Source organism: Anomaloglossus baeobatrachus, chromosome 6 (genome assembly GCF_048569485.1).
Source record: "Anomaloglossus baeobatrachus isolate aAnoBae1 chromosome 6, aAnoBae1.hap1, whole genome shotgun sequence".
Classification (NCBI taxonomy): Eukaryota; Metazoa; Chordata; class Amphibia; order Anura; family Aromobatidae; genus Anomaloglossus; species Anomaloglossus baeobatrachus.
Window position 1 is genome coordinate 86331939 of NC_134358.1, and position 23120 is coordinate 86355058.

The following is a 23120-nucleotide window of genomic DNA, read 5'->3' on the forward strand; positions in this document are numbered from 1 at the left end:
CAGACGATTGTACTAAAACTCAAGTCAGTGATGTCCGCAGATTGCAGACATGACTGGCTCTGTCTGCAGGCAGAAACACACTATTTTAGGGTAGATATGAGGTTTTGATCACTTTTTATTGTGTATTGTTGTAAGGAGTTGTGACAGATAAAAAAAAAATTGTCTGAGGTTTGTTGTCTTTAAGGTTTTTATCATATGGGTTATTTTTTTTTTCCGCTTGTGTTTGCTCTAAGCCCAGGCTAATTAAGTAAATGAATATTCACCCTCTTCCCCACCCAGAATAATGCCTACCGCTTTGAACCCTGCACTCACACTTTATGCCTGCTGTACTGTATCACTATATGAGGATTGTTCGCAATCCCCGCTTGCTCTCCTGAACTGTGAGTGACCGCTACATAGAGGAAAAAAAGGCAGAGTGCACCACTTCACTCAAAAGGGATCTCTCCTGACACAATATGAATATTGCTCAATAAAAAGGAGAAAGAAAGAATGTGCCAGACAAGGAGGATCACCATGAAGAATACAAATTTTATTAATGAAAATGTAACATGTGGAAAGTGAACAGCACAATTAAAAACAATTAAAAAGGCACAACGGCTAACATGTACAAACAAGGTCCAAAAAACCCTCATAAGATGAAATCTGTACAATACAATACCCCCACCAATGCAGCAATATAAAATGATAAGTGCTCCCGCACCTGTAATCAGATCCAGCACGCATAAACAGATAATGAATGGGGGTCACTTCCTTTTTTGCCCTTGATAAAGTCACCCATGAGGTGACGATATGCATCGGGCTGGCTCCTTTCCCTCCCCCCACTTGCAGGCTTCTATGATCTTATCCTTACAGGCTTGAATACTGATTGAGATCTGTGTCTCATTATCCGGAGGCCTTTCCATCTTTAGCAGGTCTTTATGCTTGGATCTGTTGTTCAATTGCTCAACTCCTATAACAAATTTATCCTGATCTTGTTAACCCTGTTTGATATACTGTATAGGCCCCTTTACACACTGAGACTTTCTAGCGATCCCACCAGCGATCCCAACCTGGCCGGGATCACTACAAAGTCTCTGGTGAGTCGCTCGTGAGCTGTCAAACAGGCATACCTGGAAAACGACGCAACAGCGATCCGGACCTGCAGAACGACCTAGCTAGTCATTGGGGACGTTGTAAAGCAGCTTTTTGAAAGGGAAGTCGCTAACGAAGTCGCTGTAAAGGCCCGTTTACACACTGAGACTTTCTAGCGATCATGCTGCACAGCGGGAAACAAAGGACCAAAGAATGGTCCTGAGAGATGTGTAGTGATCAGCAACCTCACAGCGGGGGCCAGGTCGCTGATGTGTTTCACACACTGCAATGTCGCTGGGGAGGTCGCTATTACGTCACAAAACCGGTGACGTTACAGCGATGTCGTTTGCGATGTTGCAGTGTGTAAAGCCACCTTATGCCATCCTTGCAGGTTGTGCTATGCATGTAAACTATTAAGGACTAATCCTCCGTAATTACAATTGTTTTTCTTTCATCCTTGTCATTTTGTTTTGTTTGTAGATCGGATTACAGGTGAGAGCACTCATTAGGGGTGCTTCACACATAGCGAGATCGCTACCGAAATCGCTGCTACGGCACGGTTTTGGTGACGCAACAGTGACCTTATTAGCGATCTCGCTGTGTGTGACACTGAGCAGCGATCTGGCCCCTGCTGCGAGATCGCTGCTCGTTACACACAGCCCTGGTTCGTTTTCTTCAAAGGCGCTCTCCCGCTGTGACACACAGATCGCTGTGTGTGACAGCGAGAGAGCGACGAAATGAAGCGAGCAGGGAGCAGGAGCCGGCATCTGGCAGCTGCGGTAAGCTGTAACCAGGGTAAACATCGGGTAACCAAGGTGGTTACCCGATATTTACCTTAGTTACCAGCCTCCGCAGCTCTCACGCTGCCTGTGCTGCCGGCTCTCTGCGCATGTAGCTGCAGTACACATCGGGTTAATTAACCCGATGTGTACTGTAGCTAGGAGAGCAAGGAGCCAGCGCTAAGCAGTGTGCGCGGCTCCCTGCTCTCTGCACATGTAGCTGCAGTACACATCGGGTTAATTAACCCGATGTGTACTGTAGCTAGGAGAGCAAGGAGCCAGCGCTAAGCAGTGTGCGCGGCTCCCTGCTCTCTGCACATGTAGCGATGTTATGATCGCTGCTGCGTCGCTGTGTTTGACAGCTAAGCAGCGATCATAACAGCGACTTACCAGGTCGCTGTTACGTCACAGAAAATGGTGACGTAACAGCGACGTCATTGTCGCTGTCGCTATGTGTGAAGCACCCCTTAGTCTACACTTATCAGGGACTACTTTCCTACAATTCATTTTCCTGTGACCTCCGTTCATTATCTGTTTATGCCTGCTGGATCTGATTACAGGTGCGAGAGCACTTATTTTATATTGCTGCATTGGTGGCGGTATTGTATTGTACAGGTTTCATCTTATGAGGGTTTTTTGGACCTTTTTTGTACATTTTAGGCTAGGTTCACATTTCCGTTGTTTATGATCAGTCACAATCCACCGCTCTGATAAACAACGCAATCCATTTGGCGGATCACGTTGTTTCCCATAGACTTATATGAGCGGCGGATTGTGACTGATGCCCTTGCGTTGCATCCGCCGCCCGACTGAACAGTCATGGAACGACTGACCGTCGGGAGGCAGGAATGCAGAGTGTAACGTTTTTTGAGCAGCGGAATCCTTTTGATTTTGCTGCGCATGCTCTCTCTCGGTGGCCGAATAATCAGCTGATCGCCCGGAAGCCGCCTTCTGTGAGCGATCAGCTGATCACTCGGTGGCCGGCTTCTGTGAGCGATCAGCTGATCACCCGGCGGCCGGCATCTGTGAGCAATCAGCTGATCTCCCGGGAGCCGGCTAATGAGAGTGATCAGCTGATCGTCCACAATAGCCAGCCGCCGGGAGATCATCTGATCGCTCTCAAAAGCCGGCAGCCAGGAGATCAGCTGATCGCTCTCAAAAGCCGGCGGCCGGCTATTGTGAACGATCAGCTGATCGTTGTCTCTCTCTCTCGTTTTACAACGGAATCTGCTTTCTCATGACAATGAATTCCAATTCTTGTCATCCGTTGTACAACGAATCAGTCACAAGAGTCAAGCAACGCATGTGACTGATGCAAAACAACGGAAATGTGAACCTAGCCTTAGCCATTGTGCTTTTTTAATTGTTTTTAATAGTGATGTTCACTATCCACATGTTAAATTTTCATTCATAAAATTTGTATTCTTCATGGTGATCCTCCTTGTCTGGCACATTCTTTCTTTCTCCTTTTTATTGACAGCTACATAGACATACACGATTTCATTCTCAAATCAGGAGTGCCGCCGTTGATTGCGATGCGCAAGGACATGGCTAATTAAGTGAATGAATATTCTGCCTCCTCTCCCGTAGTTCTGCTCACTGCTCGGAGTCATGCACAGGCATCCACACTCTGCATGCTGTGTTACCAGTATTGCTAGTCCAAGGATCGCATCGCAATAATCGGCACCTCTCCTGAGCTGAGTGGAACAGCTGCATAGATATACACGCTGTCAGCAGTCATACAGCAGGCAGGGTGGGGGATAAGGCTGAACATTCATTCACTTAATTTGCCATGCGCTTGCTCACTGCAACCATCGGCACCACTCCTGATCGTAGAGTGACACCGTGTATGTCTATGCAGCTGTCACTCTCAGCTCAGAAGAGCAACCGAGGATTGTGGTGATGATACAGGCATAGCATGTGAGTGCAGGCTTCAGAGCGGTGGGTGGGATTTTGGGTGGGGAGGAGGGTAAATATGCATTCACTTAATTAGCTGGCGCCTGGTCACTGCAATCATCGGCGGCACTCTTGATCTGAAAGTCACAGTGTATTTCTATGCAACTGTCACTGTAAGCTCAGAAGACAGAAGAGATATCGAGGATTGTGGGGCAATCCTAGGGCACTAATACAGCAGGCAATTATAAGCAGGCCGCTGAAAATAAGCCCTAGTGCATTTTTTAAAGCAAACAATAATATAAGCCCCTGTCTTATTTTTGGGGAAACACTGTATATAGAGATTTGGTACAATGTAATTCACAAAAATTAAAATCAATACTACAAAAATAAAGATATATTATGCTCAATCATACCCAATAGAGTACTAGTAAATTTTGTCACCATATGAGCCTCCACTTCAGACCCCGACGTGCGTTTCAACCCTACTTTATTTGGATGAGATTTTTAAAAAGGTGCAAATTAAAAGAATAAGCCACAAATTAAAAGCAGGCATGGAAACCCACAAAAAACTGGACAAAAAGAGTGCAAATGCAATAATTGGACCTAATGGTTTTGCTTCTTATCTACCCACATGATTATGGACAGTCAGTGTATTCCTGATCTTAGGATAACTTGCTTGTACTGCTAGCATGTGCTTTGAATGCATTTCAGCCCTGAACTGGTAACAGGCTTACAGCAGGCCTGACCTGTGTGTAATTGAAGCCGCTTTTATTCCCCGCCATGACAAGGGTGATTTGCAAAGGAAAGAAAAAAGTAAAAAAAGTAACGCAATACACGGATGATGTGCACACACGTAGGCTCCTTTTGATAATACCGTAGTAATTGTCTGCAAACACACCAGTTCTCCTGTACACACGGAACATATGTGTAAGTCGGAGTATCTCCTTACATAACTCATGAGCTGAGCCAAGTAACAGAAGAGCGGCAATGACGGATCTTCTCATTACGTGCACTGTAATGTTTGTCTCACCAGTGTAACAAAGAAGAGGACATTCACTCCCCTATCAACGTACCCATCTCTGGTTCCGCCTCATCCACTTGGTGTCCTGTTTCGTCCTCCTTTGTCTCGGGTCCCTCGCTCACAGCCTCTTCTTGTATCTTGGCTTCCACAGCTTCTTCTACCTCACCTGGTCACAATCACCATGGATATGTAGAGTTAGACCTTAGTCTAGTACTGATGAATATGCACAGTGTCATTACAAGATCTAAGGTCGTTATCAGATGGGTATAATAGGATTACACGACCCGGACCTTCAGCAGACCAACTATCCGAACCCTATGAGATCTATGTTCATTCAATTAAACAGTATATCATAGCTGAAATACCGAATCTAAAATGTGCCTGAACTATGGACACCTGAAAGCATATTACTTTATTTTTCTCATAAATAACAATGCATTTATTGGTAAGGTAGATCCTATTTTTTAGAGTAGATTATAGCTATTGATGTATAACATGACATTTTGCTTTATTCATTACAGAGGTTTTTAGGAAAAACACATTTTTTGTGCATTTATTTTCTTAAAGTTCTCACAATAATGGTAAGGACATTAGGAAAAAAAAACGCACAAAAAAAAATCAAAACACTATTGCCATGCATAAAGGGTTATTCTCATCATTTGAAGTGGGTAAAATTGAAGAGTGCTTGTAAAGACAAAAAAAGCAACTTTGCAATTTATTTTTTATAAAAAAATCTTTTTCAAGAAAGGAGGAATTTATTTTTTTAACTGCCCATTGCTCAGTTTACTAGCCATTGCTGCAGAGTATCTGAGGTGGCAGAAGTGCAGCACTTACAATCTTTTTGCAACGCAGCTTGTAAGCACTGTTTTGAATCTAGACAGGATTGCTCTATTGCAAAGTCAGCCTATGTGCACACAGAGCATTTTTGTTGAGTGGAAACTCACAAGTTTTAGAGGAGTTTTGAGATTAAGAGAGTTTTGCTCAGTTTCTGCTCCAAAATCTCCTTGAAAAGCATTGTGTGCACATTGTCTTAGATCCCGACACTGGACAGCGTCAAAGCAATAGTGCTCCTTTGAAGCTGCAGAGGCAAAGCGGTCTCTGCTTGCGGCATTGGAGAATGCACAGTTTAGGCCAGTGATGCTATCATGGTCCAAACTGTTCTTAAGGTTGGAGTCACTCTTGCGTGTGACTCGCATTGCCTGGACCGACCAGCGGCTCTCCTGACAGGATTATGTCAGTTTTATCTATTTCTATGCAGCTGCCACACTCCAGTCAGGAGAGCGGTGGCCAGTCCAGGCAATGAGATCCTCATGAGAATCACACTCAAGTTTGACTCCAGCCTTAAACAGGAGCTCACCATGCTGTTAAGTTGGAAGCCCAGAGCCAGAGGAATGGTACTTTCCTGAAAATCAATAAGGAGGCAAAGAGTTTACGCTCAGTCGAAAACCAACACTTACTGTTAAGATCTGGTCACCGTGGATGATCACAAAAATTCCATCAGCAGAAAAAACACAAGAGTAGTTGGAACCTGAGCTGACCGCAATCCCCTATCTGTCAGACCACACTAGAAGTAGCCGTGGAGCATTCCTAAACACACCAAGACGCCACGTCACAGCCGGAGAAACTTACTACACCTTACAGATAGAAATGAGGTAACCTATCTTGTCTCAGAGTAGTCCCCAAAGGAATAGCCAGGCCCCAACATATAAAGCCAACGATGATGTAAGAAAACACAATACACAGAAAGGAAATATAGGTTAGCTGATTGGTATTTTTCCGCAGGGCTTTCCCTGATCGCAATATCCTGATATCAAAAAGGCCCTGAGACTACACGGTCTCTACCCCACTATATCAGGTACTCTTATAATTAATGGGAGAAACAAAATACCAAAAAAATCTGAAGAAATACAAAAGTGCAAATAATCAAATAGAACAGGGAGAATCTCCCTTTTCTTCCAATGGGACCTGCAAAGGGGGAACCCCCATGCTCATCAAAACAGAAAGACAAGTCCTCTCCTGCAAGAAAACAGACTTTAAGCAAAACAAAAAGAAAAACAAACACCCTTAAGTGTGGATCAGGCAATAAAGCAAATAACTTGCAACTTATCTGGAATGGGATAATAAGAATAATTCTCAATGGAAGAGCCATGTGGTGTACATGCTGTTGGCATATGTATACCAGCAGAGTGCATGCAATACTCACATACAATTCAAAAACAGGAGGAACAACGAGTAAATATGCAAATATACGAAATTTTATTGATGGAAGTTGCACATGCAAGAGACAGCAAAAATTGGTTAAAAACAACTACCAATAAGTCATGGGGGGTACATAGTATTGAGAAGCATGTAAAGGTTCAAATCAGTCACTACTAGCCGTGGGAGAGGTGGAACCAAGAATTAATGAAGACGGCACAAGAGTAGGACAAAAAAGTATAGTGACATGGTTAAACAAGGCCACTGTATGGTGGAAATGTTTAATTCCTTTCTGCCTACTCAGAATCAGGTAGTCATGTGAAAAATGTAATAGAATTCTTTCAAAAAGTCGTCATCTGAGAGGACAGAACCACAAAGGCAATTAAACCATGATCACTAACATATGTGATAAATATCTCAGAAAAGGTCATAAGATACATGATTGTCATGAAAAAAGCCCAGGTGCAGGGATGTAGCTCAGCGGGAATACCCAGGTCAGTTTATGGCAGCGTAGGAAAAAATGACAATAAAGTTCAAGTGCATCAAACTAGACCAGGGTCCCGAAGGACTCATACATATAAAAACTGGCATCATATAAAGTATTACAATCAAGATGTTAACAAAGACAAATTCTGATAGCCAATAAATACAAAGTGCACATACCCAGAAGGAGCAGGATCGCCTACCAACGCGCGTTTCACGTGTATATGTAAATATATTTTTAGATCTTTATATGCCCCTTGGTAACAATGGAACGGCTATTATGTGGATGCGCTATCGGCGCTGCATGTTTCTATTCTCTGAATGGTAGTGGGCTGGGCCCCTTGTGAGTCCCTCATTCGTCACACCCCTATTTTGTTCTAACCTTTCTGATTGGTCCGTCGGCTGTCATGGAGATGCCCATCTCTTGCCGTGCTAGTACAGCCGTGGGCGGGACTTCCGGGAACTCCCCCGTCTGTGACGTCTCCTGCCTTGTTTGGTCCGTTCCGGGTTGGATCACGTTGTTGCCAGGGTTACGCGTCCCTGACGCCACGTGTTCCTTCCCCGCCTGGTCAGAGGGCAGGACGCCAGGACTGTTGGGCTCTTCCTGTATTACGTTACTCCTTACATTTTTCACTCTCCATATCGTTTTAGCATACTAATGCAACATTATAATACGTGTATACCTAGATATATGTATACATCTTGTCATCTTGTGGATCCTTTATGATTTACCCTTTGAGCGATCTTGCACCATTAACCACTGACGCTTGGCCCCACCTACTTTAATAGACACCCTATTAAAATCATGTATGGGCGTTCTTATGAGTCATGACACACCCTTTCCTTTCCCTGGGCCTCCGCACCTGATGGTAATATTAATTCACTATGGGGCTATTTATACCTGCCGGGCATACACTACCAGTAGGATTTCCCTCCTTGAAAAAGCAATAGCACCCTCACGAAACGCGCATTGGTAGGCGATCCTGCTCCTTCTGGGTATGTGCACTTTGTATTTATTGGCTATCAGAATTTGTCTTTGTTAACATCTTGATTGTAATACTTTATATGATGCCAGTTTTTATATGTATGAGTCCTTCGGGACCCTGGTCTAGTTTGATGCACTTGAACTTTATTGTCATTTTTTCCTACGCTGCCATAAACTGACCTGGGTATTCCGGCTGAGCTACATCCCTGTACCTGGGCTTTTTTCATGACAATAATGTATTTTATGACCTTTTCTGAGATACTTATCATTTATCACATATGTTAGTGATCATGGTTTAATTGCCTTTGTGGTTCTGTCCTCTCAGATGATGACTTTTTGAAAGAATTCTTCTATTACATTTTTCACATGACTACCTGATTCTGAGTAGGCAGAAAGGAATTAAACATTTCCACCACACAGTGGCCTTGTTTAACCAGGTCACTATACTTTTTTTTGTCCTAGTCTTGTGCCGTCTTCATTAATTCTTAGTTCCACCTCTCTCACGGCTACCAGAGACAGTATGTCCTTGGCTTTCACCTCTCCCACGGCTAGTAGTGACTGATTTGAACCTTTACATGCTTCTCAATGCTATGTGCCCCCCATGACTTAGGCTCCTTTCACATTGCGTTTTTCTCTACGTCCACAGGTCCCGTCGGAGCATCCGTCCGAACCGCCCCTCCCCCAGTCTGCAAAGCGTGTTCCGGATGCATGCGTCCGACAGGGCCATTCACTGCTATGGAGCGCACTGCGTTAGCGTGTGCTCTGTTTTGTGCCATTTTTTGCACATATACGTTTCTGCAGACGGACACCCGAACGTAGTCCACCAGATGCTCCGACGGGACCTGTGAGCGGAAGGTAAAACGCAATGTGAATGGGGCCTTATTGGTAGTTGTTTTTAACAAATTTTTGCTGTCTCTTGCGTGTGCAACTTCCATCAATAAAATTTCGTATATTTGAATATTTACTCGTTGTTCCTCCTTATCTGGAATGGGACAGGCACAGGATAAATGGAAGGACAACTCCAAGTCAATTCAGAGACAGAGGAACAAAATCTATAACCGGCCCCGGCCAGCAGACACTGCTCTTCTATATAACCCGGGCTGATCTGCAATTGGGCTTCCCAAACTCCCAATTAACTCCCACACCTGTTGAGGCACAGTCAGCTTCACCCCCAGTCCTGACCACCAGAGGGAGCTCCAAACCATCACCCACTCGGATGACATTCACAACACTTCCAAGTAGGTAATTTCGTTAATAATCATTTCAGAAGTGGTAGCTGTGTATATAAGTGGTTGCTCATATATAGGGCACTCAATATCGGCAATCAAGATGTCACTTACCTTCATGATTTTCAACCACGGAGCTGTCCTGACTCATGATCAGGTCTGTAGACTCCTCAATGTGCACAGGTTCCTCCTCTGCTGGTGGACAGCTGGATTCGCAGTCTTCTGCCGCAGGCTCCGTGCTTCCTTCTTCATCTAACTCTACGGCTGCCACAGCTTCGGTTTGGTCGTCTTCTGGTGGAAATTCATTTGTTGATGGTTCATTATCAGTCAATGGAACCAGTTTTGTCTGATCTGGAATAGTTTCAATATCGTCTATGATTTGGTCGCTGACTTCTGATGATGCTGAAAGTAAATACATTTGTACATTTATATGGTTTATCAATGGAACCAATAATTACAATGATCCAAATCAGCTGGATAATCTACTGATGCCCCTTATACATCTCATCATTCCATTATCTACTGAATTTCCCATAATTGTAAGACATGAAATAATGGGATATAATTTATTTGCTTTCCATTATTATGCTATGAGTGAACTTGTGTTGCAGAGATCAAAACGGTTTTGATATTCAAAGGGTAAAATGTCTGGCAAATCTATGCTATTTCCACAGCAAACTCTGCAGAGGTATTTATTGCTGCAGATAGAGTAATTTGCTCTATGGGAACATATACTAAAGTAAGCTTGTTGAACATTGTGGTTTAAGGAGTTCTGAACTCTACTAAACACCTCCGACGAAGCCGTTGCGAAACGCGCGTCAGGTGTGGGCGGTGTGCTCTGGTGGGGCTGCTAGCTCGGTGGGTATTTTCCCAATTGAGCTCTTTTACATTTGGGTATATAACCGTTACCAGTGGTGATTGCTGATTTTTATGTACTGCCTTTGATTACATTGCAGCCTATGTATGCCCTAAGGACCTGCTTAAAGGGAACCTGTCAGCAGAAATGTCCCCTAAAACCTAACAGATTCCCCCTCTGCAGCTCCTGGGCTGCATTCTATAAAGGTCCCTGTTATGATTGTGCCCACTTTCTGACCGAAAAAAAGTGTTTATAAAGTTGTACCTTTTTGGCTTCTGATTCTGTAAATCCGTCACGGGGGCGGGCTGCCTGATGGCCGTTATTCTGCCCCCTGGTCCTGTATGCCGCCCCCATCGCTGATTTCAATACTTCTGGACGCCGCCCACTGCTCCAGCCATCCCCGCGCATGCCCAGTGCCCATCTCTCGGGGATGAGCACTGTGCCCAGCGTCACCGCTGGTGACGTGCACGCAGGGTTAAGATTATGGGCGGTGCTGTGATGTTTATTCCTAAGCAACCGCCCATAATCGCGGGACCGCGCTTTCCCCCCTCGGCCTGCTTCTTTCTGCGCGCTTCGCCTCCTTCCCATCTTGCCCCGAGGCAGGAAATAGATGGGAGGAGCGCGGAGCAGTGACTACACCGAAAGCGCGGTCCCGCGATTATGGGCGGTTGCTTAGGAATAAACATCACAGCACCGCCCATAATCTTAACCCTGCGTGCACGTGACGCTGGGCACAGTGCTCATCCCCGAGAGATGGGCACTGGGCATGCGCGGGGATGGCTGGAGCAGTGGGCGGCGTCCAGAAGTATTGAAATCAGCGATGGGGGCGGCATACAGGACCAGGGGGCAGAATAACGGCCATCAGGCAGCCCGCCCCCGTGACGGATTTACAGAATCAGAAGCCAAAAAGGTACAACTTTATAAACACTTTTTTTCGGTCAGAAAGTGGGCACAATCATAACAGGGACCTTTATAGAATGCAGCCCAGGAGCTGCAGAGGGGGAATCTGTTAGGTTTTAGGGGACATTTCTGCTGACAGGTTCCCTTTAATAACATTTATTGTCATTGCTGCTGTAGTTAGTTGGACTATTTTGTCTTTAACCCTTCTTTATTGTCTGCAGCGGCTCTGGCTAAAATCTACTGTATATCTAAGCGGGTTTTTGCACTTTGCTTGGCTGCAATGATCTACATTAATTGACACTGATTCTTATGTGGCAGTCTTTATCATATGACTTGATTACTCTTTCAATAATGTTCAGTGCCGATCTACTACCATTATTGGGCATATATTGATGAATTGCCATGGTTATAAGGTTTTTTACTCTGTGATTTTTCTATCTCCCCATTGCTAATATCAATAGCTGTACTTATAGAGCTCATATTTACCTGCAACTTGCAAATATATTATTAGCTCCATCCTCTGTCACACCACCCATTTTTTTCTGCTGTGTTGATTTTAAACCATCATTGTCTGTGTATGTCCTTTATTAGAGTTGAGCGCGGTTCGTGGTTCGTGGTTCTCCAGTTCGCGGCTCGAGTGATTTTGGGGCATGTTCTAGATCGAACTAGAACTCGAGCTTTTTGCAAAAGCTCGGTAGTTCTAGAAACGTTCGAGAACGGTTCTAGCAGCCAAAAAACAGCTAAATCATAGCTTGGTTTCTGCTGTAATAGTGTAAGTCACTCTGTGAATCAAACTATTATCACATTTCAGTGTATAGTGTGCGTGAACAGCGCCTTCAGATCACTGCTGTTTCTATAATGGCGATCGCCATTTTTTTTTTTTTTTTTTCTTGTCTTCCTTCCCTAAGCGCGCGCGTCTTGTGGGGCGGGCCAGCATGTCAGCCAATCCCAGACACACACACAGCTAAGTGGACTTTGAGCCAGAGAAGCAACGGCATGTGTGATAGGATCTGCATGTCACATGTCCCTGCATTATAAAACCGGACATTTTCTTCACGGACGCCATTATCTGCCTTCTGCGTCTTTGGTGTCAGACATCACTGTCGCAGCTCCGTCTTCCTGAGTCCTATAGCCGATACAGCTGTATGCGCTGCATACACAGCGTTAGACAGCTTAGGGAGAGCACTTTATAGCAGTCCTTTTAAGGGCTCCAACCGGCAGGGTCAGAGAGCCATAGGTGACAGGTCCTGCAAACAGCAACAGCGTCTGTGTAGCCCAGGTCAGGGATTTCCTACCTGCATTTCACCATTAGGAGGGAATAGAAAGGCAGTCTTCCATTCCTCTACCCAGAGCACCACAATCCTGCCACTGTACCCTCTTGTCCTCTGCACACTCCAACTGATAACTAAGCCATTATACTAGCAAACACTCAGTGTACCTAGTGGCATCCTATACGTGGCTATTGGACTTTGCTATAGTCCCACTAGTGCAAAGACATTTGCAGAGCGCGTCTGCCTGCATTGCACACTACAACTCATTCTAACCAAGCCATTATACTAGCAAACACTCAGTGTACCTAGTGGCATCCTATACGTGGCTATTGGACTTTGCTATAGTCCCACTAGTGCAAAGACATTTGCAGAGCGCGTCTGCCTGCGTTGCACACTACAACTCATTCTAACCAAGCCATTATACTAGCAAACACTCAGTGTACCTAGTGGCATCCTATACGTGGCTATTGGACTTTGCTATAGTCCCACTAGTGCAAAGACATTTGCAGAGCGCGTCTGCCTGCGTTGCACACTACAACTCATTCTAACCAAGCCATTATACTAGCAAACACTCAGTGTACCTAGTGGCATCCTATACGTGGCTATTGGACTTTGCTATAGTCCCACTAGTGCAAAGACATTTGCAGAGCGCGTCTGCCTGCGTTGCACACTACAACTCATTCTAACCAAGCCATTATACTAGCAAACACTCAGTGTACCTAGTGGCATCCTATACGTGGCTATTGGACTTTGCTATAGTCCCACTAGTGCAAAGACATTTGCAGAGCGCGTCTGCCTGCGTTGCACACTACAACTCATTCTAACCAAGCCATTATACTAGCAAACACTCAGTGTACCTAGTGGCATCCTATACGTGGCTATTGGACTTTGCTATAGTCACACTAGTGCAAAGACATTTGCAGAGCGCGTCTGCCTGCGTTGCACACTACAACTCATTCTAACCAAGCCATTATACTAGCAAACACTCAGTGTACCTAGTGGCATCCTATACGTGGCTATTGGACTTTGCTATAGTCCCACTAGTGCAAAGACATTTGCAGAGCGCGTCTGCCTGCGTTGCACACTACAACTCATTCTAACCAAGCCATTATACTAGCAAACACTCAGTGTACCTAGTGGCATCCTATACGTGGCTATTGGACTTTGCTATAGTCCCACTAGTGCAAAGACATTTGCAGAGCGCGTCTGCCTGCGTTGCACACTACAACTCATTCTAACCAAGCCATTATACTAGCAAACACTCAGTGTACCTAGTGGCATCCTATACGTGGCTATTGGACTTTGCTATAGTCCCACTAGTGCAAAGACATTTGCAGAGCGCGTCTGCCTGCGTTGCACACTACAACTCATTCTAACCAAGCCATTATACTAGCAAACACTCAGTGTACCTAGTGGCATCCTATACGTGGCTATTGGACTTTGCTATAGTCCCACTAGTGCAAAGACATTTGCAGAGCGCGTCTGCCTGCGTTGCACACTACAACTCATTCTAACCAAGCCATTATACTAGCAAACACTCAGTGTACCTAGTGGCATCCTATACGTGGCTATTGGACTTTGCTATAGTCCCACTAGTGCAAAGACATTTGCAGAGCGCGTCTGCCTGCGTTGCACACTACAACTCATTCTAACCAAGCCATTATACTAGCAAACACTCAGTGTACCTAGTGGCATCCTATACGTGGCTATTGGACTTTGCTATAGTCCCACTAGTGCAAAGACATTTGCAGAGCGCGTCTGCCTGCGTTGCACACTACAACTCATTCTAACCAAGCCATTATACTAGCAAACACTCAGTGTACCTAGTGGCATCCTATACGTGGCTATTGGACTTTGCTATAGTCCCACTAGTGCAAAGACATTTGCAGAGCGCGTCTGCCTGCGTTGCACACTACAACTCATTCTAACCAAGCCATTATACTAGCAAACACTCAGTGTACCTAGTGGCATCCTATACGTGGCTATTGGACTTTGCTATAGTCCCACTAGTGCAAAGACATTTGCAGAGCGCGTCTGCCTGCGTTGCACACTACAACTCATTCTAACCAAGCCATTATACTAGCAAACACTCAGTGTACCTAGTGGCATCCTATACGTGGCTATTGGACTTTGCTATAGTCCCACTAGTGCAAAGACATTTGCAGAGCGCGTCTGCCTGCGTTGCACACTACAACTCATTCTAACCAAGCCATTATACTAGCAAACACTCAGTGTACCTAGTGGCATCCTATACGTGGCTATTGGACTTTGCTATAGTCACACTAGTGCAAAGACATTTGCAGAGCGCGTCTGCCTGCGTTGCACACTACAACTCATTCTAACCAAGCCATTATACTAGCAAACACTCAGTGTACCTAGTGGCATCCTATACGTGGCTATTGGACTTTGCTATAGTCACACTAGTGCAAAGACATTTGCAGAGCGCGTCTGCCTGCGTTGCACACTACAACTCATTCTAACCAAGCCATTATACTAGCAAACACTCAGTGTACCTAGTGGCATCCTATACGTGGCTATTGGACTTTGCTATAGTCCCACTAGTGCAAAGACATTTGCAGAGCGCGTCTGCCTGCGTTGCACACTACAACTCATTCTAACCAAGCCATTATACTAGCAAACACTCAGTGTACCTAGTGGCATCCTATACGTGGCTATTGGACTTTGCTATAGTCCCACTAGTGCAAAGACATTTGCAGAGCGCGTCTGCCTGCGTTGCACACTACAACTCATTCTAACCAAGCCATTATACTAGCAAACACTCAGTGTACCTAGTGGCATCCTATACGTGGCTATTGGACTTTGCTATAGTCACACTAGTGCAAAGACATTTGCAGAGCGCGTCTGCCTGCGTTGCACACTACAACTCATTCTAACCAAGCCATTATACTAGCAAACACTCAGTGTACCTAGTGGCATCCTATACGTGGCTATTGGACTTTGCTATAGTCCCACTAGTGCAAAGACATTTGCAGAGCGCGTCTGCCTGCGTTGCACACTACAACTCATTCTAACCAAGCCATTATACTAGCAAACACTCAGTGTACCTAGTGGCATCCTATACGTGGCTATTGGACTTTGCTATAGTCCCACTAGTGCAAAGACATTTGCAGAGCGCGTCTGCCTGCGTTGCACACTACAACTCATTCTAACCAAGCCATTATACTAGCAAACACTCAGTGTACCTAGTGGCATCCTATACGTGGCTATTGGACTTTGCTATAGTCCCACTAGTGCAAAGACATTTGCAGAGCGCGTCTGCCTGCGTTGCACACTACAACTCATTCTAACCAAGCCATTATACTAGCAAACACTCAGTGTACCTAGTGGCATCCTATACGTGGCTATTGGACTTTGCTATAGTCACACTAGTGCAAAGACATTTGCAGAGCGCGTCTGCCTGCGTTGCACACTACAACTCATTCTAACCAAGCCATTATACTAGCAAACACTCAGTGTACCTAGTGGCATCCTATACGTGGCTATTGGACTTTGCTATAGTCCCACTAGTGCAAAGACATTTGCAGAGCGCGTCTGCCTGCGTTGCACACTACAACTCATTCTAACCAAGCCATTATACTAGCAAACACTCAGTGTACCTAGTGGCATCCTATACGTGGCTATTGGACTTTGCTATAGTCACACTAGTGCAAAGACATTTGCAGAGCGCGTCTGCCTGCGTTGCACACTACAACTCATTCTAACCAAGCCATTATACTAGCAAACACTCAGTGTACCTAGTGGCATCCTATACGTGGCTATTGGACTTTGCTATAGTCACACTAGTGCAAAGACATTTGCAGAGCGCGTCTGCCTGCGTTGCACACTACAACTCATTCTAACCAAGCCATTATACTAGCAAACACTCAGTGTACCTAGTGGCATCCTATACGTGGCTATTGGACTTTGCTATAGTCCCACTAGTGCAAAGACATTTGCAGAGCGCGTCTGCCTGCGTTGCACACTACAACTCATTCTAACCAAGCCATTATACTAGCAAACACTCAGTGTACCTAGTGGCATCCTATACGTGGCTATTGGACTTTGCTATAGTCCCACTAGTGCAAAGACATTTGCAGAGCGCGTCTGCCTGCGTTGCACACTACAACTCATTCTAACCAAGCCATTATACTAGCAAACACTCAGTGTACCTAGTGGCATCCTATACGTGGCTATTGGACTTTGCTATAGTCCCACTAGTGCAAAGACATTTGCAGAGCGCGTCTGCCTGCGTTGCACACTACAACTCATTCTAACCAAGCCATTATACTAGCAAACACTCAGTGTACCTAGTGGCATCCTATACGTGGCTATTGGACTTTGCTATAGTCCCACTAGTGCAAAGACATTTGCAGAGCGCGTCTGCCTGCGTTGCACACTACAACTCATTCTAACCAAGCCATTATACTAGCAAACACTCAGTGTACCTAGTGGCATCCTATACGTGGCTATTGGACTTTGCTATAGTCCCACTAGTGCAAAGACATTTGCAGAGCGCGTCTGCCTGCGTTGCACACTACAACTCATTCTAACCAAGCCATTATACTAGCAAACACTCAGTGTACCTAGTGGCATCCTATACGTGGCTATTGGACTTTGCTATAGTCCCACTAGTGCAAAGACATTTGCAGAGCGCGTCTGCCTGCGTTGCACACTACAACTCATTCTAACCAAGCCATTATACTAGCAAACACTCAGTGTACCTAGTGGCATCCTATACGTGGCTATTGGACTTTGCTATAGTCCCACTAGTGCAAAGACATTTGCAGAGCGCGTCTGCCTGCGTTGCACACTACAACTCATTCTAACCAAGCCATTATACTAGCAAACACTCAGTGTACCTAGTGGCATCCTATACGTGGCTATTGGACTTTGCTATAGTCACACTAGTGCAAAGACATTTGCAGAGCGCGTCTGCCTGCGTTGCACACTACAACTCATTCTAACCAAGCCATTATACTAGCAAACACTCAGTGTACCTAGTGGCATCCTATACGTGGCTATTGGACTTTGCTATAGTCACACTAGTGCAAAGACATTTGCAGAGCGCGTCTGCCTGCGTTGCACACTACAACTCATTCTAACCAAGCCATTATACTAGCAAACACTCAGTGTACCTAGTGGCATCCTATACGTGGCTATTGGACTTTGCTATAGTCCCACTAGTGCAAAGACATTTGCAGAGCGCGTCTGCCTGCGTTGCACACTACAACTCATTCTAACCAAGCCATTATACTAGCAAACACTCAGTGTACCTAGTGGCATCCTATACGTGGCTATTGGACTTTGCTATAGTCCCACTAGTGCAAAGACATTTGCAGAGCGCGTCTGCCTGCGTTGCACACTACAACTCATTCTAACCAAGCCATTATACTAGCAAACACTCAGTGTACCTAGTGGCATCCTATACGTGGCTATTGGACTTTGCTATAGTCACACTAGTGCAAAGACATTTGCAGAGCGCGTCTGCCTGCGTTGCACACTACAACTCATTCTAACCAAGCCATTATACTAGCAAACACTCAGTGTACCTAGTGGCATCCTATACGTGGCTATTGGACTTTGCTATAGTCCCACTAGTGCAAAGACATTTGCAGAGCGCGTCTGCCTGCGTTGCACACTACAACTCATTCTAACCAAGCCATTATACTAGCAAACACTCAGTGTACCTAGTGGCATCCTATACGTGGCTATTGGACTTTGCTATAGTCCCACTAGTGCAAAGACATTTGCAGAGCGCGTCTGCCTGCGTTGCACACTACAACTCATTCTAACCAAGCCATTATACTAGCAAACACTCAGTGTACCTAGTGGCATCCTATACGTGGCTATTGGACTTTGCTATAGTCCCACTAGTGCAAAGACATTTGCAGAGCGCGTCTGCCTGCGTTGCACACTACAACTCATTCTAACCAAGCCATTATACTAGCAAACACTCAGTGTACCTAGTGGCATCCTATACGTGGCTATTGGACTTTGCTATAGTCACACTAGTGCAAAGACATTTGCAGAGCGCGTCTGCCTGCGTTGCACACTACAACTCATTCTAACCAAGCCATTATACTAGCAAACACTCAGTGTACCTAGTGGCATCCTATACGTGGCTATTGGACTTTGCTATAGTCCCACTAGTGCAAAGACATTTGCAGAGCGCGTCTGCCTGCGTTGCACACTACAACTCATTCTAACCAAGCCATTATACTAGCAAACACTCAGTGTACCTAGTGGCATCCTATACGTGGCTATTGGACTTTGCTATAGTCACACTAGTGCAAAGACATTTGCAGAGCGCGTCTGCCTGCGTTGCACACTACAACTCATTCTAACCAAGCCATTATACTAGCAAACACTCAGTGTACCTAGTGGCATCCTATACGTGGCTATTGGACTTTGCTATAGTCACACTAGTGCAAAGACATTTGCAGAGCGCGTCTGCCTGCGTTGCACACTACAACTCATTCTAACCAAGCCATTATACTAGCAAACACTCAGTGTACCTAGTGGCATCCTATACGTGGCTATTGGACTTTGCTATAGTCCCACTAGTGCAAAGACATTTGCAGAGCGCGTCTGCCTGCGTTGCACACTACAACTCATTCTAACCAAGCCATTATACTAGCAAACACTCAGTGTACCTAGTGGCATCCTATACGTGGCTATTGGACTTTGCTATAGTCCCACTAGTGCAAAGACATTTGCAGAGCGCGTCTGCCTGCGTTGCACACTACAACTCATTCTAACCAAGCCATTATACTAGCAAACACTCAGTGTACCTAGTGGCATCCTATACGTGGCTATTGGACTTTGCTATAGTCACACTAGTGCAAAGACATTTGCAGAGCGCGTCTGCCTGCGTTGCACACTACAACTCATTCTAACCAAGCCATTATACTAGCAAACACTCAGTGTACCTAGTGGCATCCTATACGTGGCTATTGGACTTTGCTATAGTCCCACTAGTGCAAAGACATTTGCAGAGCGCGTCTGCCTGCGTTGCACACTACAACTCATTCTAACCAAGCCATTATACTAGCAAACACTCAGTGTACCTAGTGGCATCCTATACGTGGCTATTGGACTTTGCTATAGTCCCACTAGTGCAAAGACATTTGCAGAGCGCGTCTGCCTGCGTTGCACACTACAACTCATTCTAACCAAGCCATTATACTAGCAAACACTCAGTGTACCTAGTGGCATCCTATACGTGGCTATTGGACTTTGCTATAGTCCCACTAGTGCAAAGACATTTGCAGAGCGCGTCTGCCTGCGTTGCACACTACAACTCATTCTAACCAAGCCATTATACTAGCAAACACTCAGTGTACCTAGTGGCATCCTATACGTGGCTATTGGACTTTGCTATAGTCCCACTAGTGCAAAGACATTTGCAGAGCGCGTCTGCCTGCGTTGCACACTACAACTCATTCTAACCAAGCCATTATACTAGCAAACACTCAGTGTACCTAGTGGCATCCTATACGTGGCTATTGGACTTTGCTATAGTCCCACTAGTGCAAAGACATTTGCAGCACGTCTGCCTGCGTTGCACACTCCAACTAATTATAACTAAGTTGCATTGTCAGGGATATTTATTCTTTATTATTCTGCTGTTAATAAAGCTAGACCACCACTGCAATCTTCACCACCTCTCAATTTTTACTACCACATTTTCAGTCCACAATCTTGTCGCAATCAACATGAGTGGCAAAATGACAGATGCTGGTGGAAAGGGGAAGAGGCGTGGTGGAAAAGGCAAAAAAGGTTTTGTCCGTGGGGAAGGTGGCAAAGCTCCATTATCATCTGCTGAAGATAGACCATCTACCAGCAAAAGTAAGATGTCTACTACTTACCGTGGACAATCCGATGTGCTCCCTTTGTTACGGACACGAACAACAGGAACAAAGGTAGATGATGGGCAAAAAAGGAAAATGCTTGAATGGATCTCAAGTGGTCCAACAAGTGCCCTCTCTGCCACTTCAAGTACCGCATCCAAAAAACACCAGTCCTCTGAGTTGTCATCCCAATCAAACTTGCTTTCTCCCAGCTCTGAAGTCTCCATCAGCCCTGCACAGTATGGTGGAACTGAGATGGCTGAGTCTGCAGAGCTGTTCAGTCACACTATAGCCTGGGAATCAGAGGTCTGCTCCCAAGCTACAGTGAGTACAGAACAGGAAATGGTCTGCAGTGATGCCCAGAACCTTTGTGACTCAGATTCAGGCCGTGAGGACCAAGTTTCTGAGCATAATGTTGACCCTTTGTCACAAACTGTAACACCTGTGGTTATAGACAATGAGGAACATACTGATGAAGATGAGACGCAGATACCCGATTGGGATGACAACTTAAATATTCCGTCAGGGCAAGAAGAGGCTCGGTCTGAGGGGGAGGGGAGTGCAAACACAACAATTGATGATGACGTTCTAGATCCCACCTACTGTCAACCCCCAGTCAGGCACTCGAGGAGGTCAACAGAGGCGGTGGAGGAGGATGCAACCGACGACGAAGTTACCTTGCGCCTTCCTGGACAGAGTCGGAGCACTGGTAGCACGTCTACAACTGCATCCTCAGCCACCACTCTGCCTATGAGCATTATTCGGGGTGGATCAACAGGTCGCATGGCCTCTAAGCCTTGCCTAGCCTGGTCCTTTTTTCACATCGAAAAAGATCGCCCAACTCATGTGATATGTAACATTTGTCATGATTCTCTTAGTAGAGGTCAAAAGCTCAGCAGTTTGACAACTTCTTCCATGAATCGTCACATGAATAAATATCATAAGTCCCGGTGGGAAGCTCACCGTGCTGCAATGCGGCCTAGCGGAGCGAACCATCCACCGCCCGCCCCTTCCACTGCATCCGCGCGCTCTTCATCTTCTAGGACTGTGGGGACAGCTGCCACACCTGTTTTTCCACGCAAAACTTCCACCACTGTAACCGCAACAGGCAGTTTGCTTGTAAGGTCGTCAGTTGGTTTGGAAGGGGAAACAAGTGAGTGTGTACAGCTCTCTCAGACATCGATAGCACCAACGTTGGATGAAGGCAACATCATGTCTCCGCCTGCACTTTCCTCACAAACCTGCATTTTTCAAGGGACACCCTACTCAACACCGTCTACACACAGCAGCCAGATCTCTGTCCCTCAGATGTGGTCAAATAAAAGGCCACTTCCTCCGACCCATGACAAAGCTAAGAGGTTGACTCTATCCCTCTGTAAGCTGTTGGCTACCGAAATGCTGCCTTTCCGCCTAGTGGACACACAGGATTTTAGAGACCTTATGTCTGTCGCTGTGCCCCAGTACCAGATGCCTAGTCGCCACAACTTCTCTAAGAAAGGTGTGCCCGCGCTACACCAGCATGTCGCACACAACATCACCGCTTCCTTGAGAAACTCTGTGTGTGAACGGGTGCATTTCACCACCGATACTTGGACCAGTAAGCATGGACAGGGACGTTACATGTCGCTGACTGGGCACTGGGTAACTATGGTGATAGATGGTGAAGGGTCTGCTGCACAAGTCTTGCCGTCCCCACGACTTGTGTGTCAATCCTCTGTCTGTCCAAGTTCCGCCACTGCTTCTGCATCCTCCACCTCATCTGGGTCCTCCACCTCCGCCCCAAGCCTGCCTGGTCAGGCCACCAGCGTTCTCACTGCGCAGAAGGAATCACGCACCCCTCATTACTATGCTGGCAGCAGAGCGCAACGGCATCAGGCGGTCTTTAGCTTGACATGTCTTGGTAATAAGAGTCACACAGCTGAGGAGTTGTGGTCAGCTTTGCGGTCCGAGTTTAATAAATGGTTGTCTCCACTCAAACTGCAGCCTGGTAAGGCCGTGTGCGACAATGCTGCAAACCTGGGTGCGGCACTTCGCCTGGGCAAGGTGACACACGTACCTTGTATGGCTCACGTGTTGAACCTTGTCGTGCAGCAATTTTTAACACACTATCCCGGCCTAGATGGCCTTCTGAACAGGGCACGAAAACTGTCAGCTCACTTCCGCCGTTCAAGCGCCGCAGCAGAGCGACTTGCATCGCTCCAGAAGTCTTTCGGCCTGCCGGTTCATCGCCTGAAATGCGATGTGGCGACACGCTGGAATTCAACTCTCCACATGTTACAGCGACTGTGGCAGCACCGCAGAGCCCTGGTGCAATACGTCATGACGTATAGCCTGGGCCAACGAGATGCAGAGGTGGGGCAGATCACCCTGATGGAGTGGTCTCAGATCAAGGACCTATGCACCCTTCTGCACAGTTTCGACATGGCGACGAATATGTTTAGCTCTGACAATGCCATTATCAGCATGACGATTCCAGTCATTTACATGCTGGAGCACACGCTAAACACTATTCGGAGTCAGGGGGTGGGACAACATGAAGGGGAGGAACTACAGGAGGATTCATATGCGCAAGGGACAACAACATCA

At 45.9% G+C, this 23120-nt stretch overlaps 1 protein-coding gene across 2 annotated transcripts in view; it reads right to left on the bottom strand.

Annotated features, from left to right (window-relative positions):
- ERICH5 (glutamate rich 5) overlaps nucleotides 1-23120 on the bottom strand; it is a 93962-nt gene that overhangs the window by 5808 nt on the left and 65034 nt on the right. Inside the window, exons 2-3 of one of the 2 annotated variants that reach the window (XM_075316254.1) lie at nucleotides 9772-10008; nucleotides 4820-4933 (exon numbers count right to left, since the gene is read on the bottom strand). In XM_075316254.1, coding sequence (XP_075172369.1) covers nucleotides 4820-4933; nucleotides 9772-10008 — 351 coding nt within the window. Of the gene's footprint in view, nucleotides 1-4819; nucleotides 4934-9771; nucleotides 10060-23120 lie in introns of both variants that reach the window. The other variant, XM_075316253.1, reaches the window with a different exon arrangement.